At 55.1% G+C, this 969-nt stretch overlaps 1 protein-coding gene across 1 annotated transcript; it reads left to right on the plus strand.

Moving 5' to 3' along the window:
• Positions 1–969, plus strand: LOC307239909 (olfactory receptor 6N1-like; the record flags this gene model as incomplete). Its single annotated transcript, XM_080013486.1, has 1 exon — positions 1–969. One exon carries the CDS (start codon positions 1–3, stop codon positions 967–969), a length of 969 nt encoding a protein of 322 aa, XP_079869612.1.

Consider the following 969-nt stretch of genomic DNA (forward strand, 5'->3'; position numbering starts at 1 on the left):
ATGTCTTTGTCAAACATGTCCGGGCCAAGCGTGGCGGAGTTCGTCATCACAGGCTTTGACCACCTGCCCCACCAGAGCGCACTGGGGCTCGTCATCCTCCTCACCTACTGCCTGGTCCTGCTCTGCTGCGGCACCAACATCTGCGTCATCGCCTCCAACAGGCACCTGCACTGCCCCATGTACCTGCTGATCTGCAACCTTGCCACGGTGGACGTCATGTTCACCACCAGCGCCAGCACCACGATGATCTCAGCGTTGCTGGCCAAGGACAAAATCATCTCCTACCACTCGTGCGTTTCACACATGTACTTCTACCACCTGGGAGACATCACCGAGGCCCTGGCTCTCTCCCTCATGGCACTGGACCGCACCATCGCCATCATGAACCCTCTCAGATACACCAGCATCATAACTAACCTTCGCATTTTCACGTTGATCATCATCTCTTGGTTCATAGGATTTAGCTGCATGGGCAAAGTGGCGTCCATCGCTGACCAGCTGCCGTACTGCCAGCCTATCATCAAATATGTGTTTTGTGACTACCCTGTGCTGATCAGGGCGGCATGCGTCGACCCCGAGCCTTACTTTTACATCCCCGGTGTCCTGGGCGCATGGCTGATCATGGGGCAACTCCCCCTGATCCTGCTGTCGTACGCCAAGGCCGTCTACGAGGTGTTGAAGCTTCCCCACAATGGGAGCAAGTGTCAGGTGTTCACCACGGTCGGGTGCCATTTCATCCCAGTGGCCTCGTATTTCTCTCCCAAGCTCATTTCTGTGCTTTTGACCAGAGTGGGAGTCAGGCTGAACCTGACTGAAAGGAACGCCCTGCTGATCGTGGCTACAATGGTACCACCGCTTATAAACCCCACAGTCTACTGTCTGCGGACTAAGGAGATCAAGGCCGTGCTGTTGGATAAACTGCACAGGCATATCGTTGCACGGATTAACGAATGGAAGTCCAACACCTGA

Source organism: Zeus faber, assembly GCF_960531495.2.
Source record: "Zeus faber genome assembly, chromosome: 14".
NCBI lineage: Eukaryota > Metazoa > Chordata > Actinopteri > Zeiformes > Zeidae > Zeus > Zeus faber.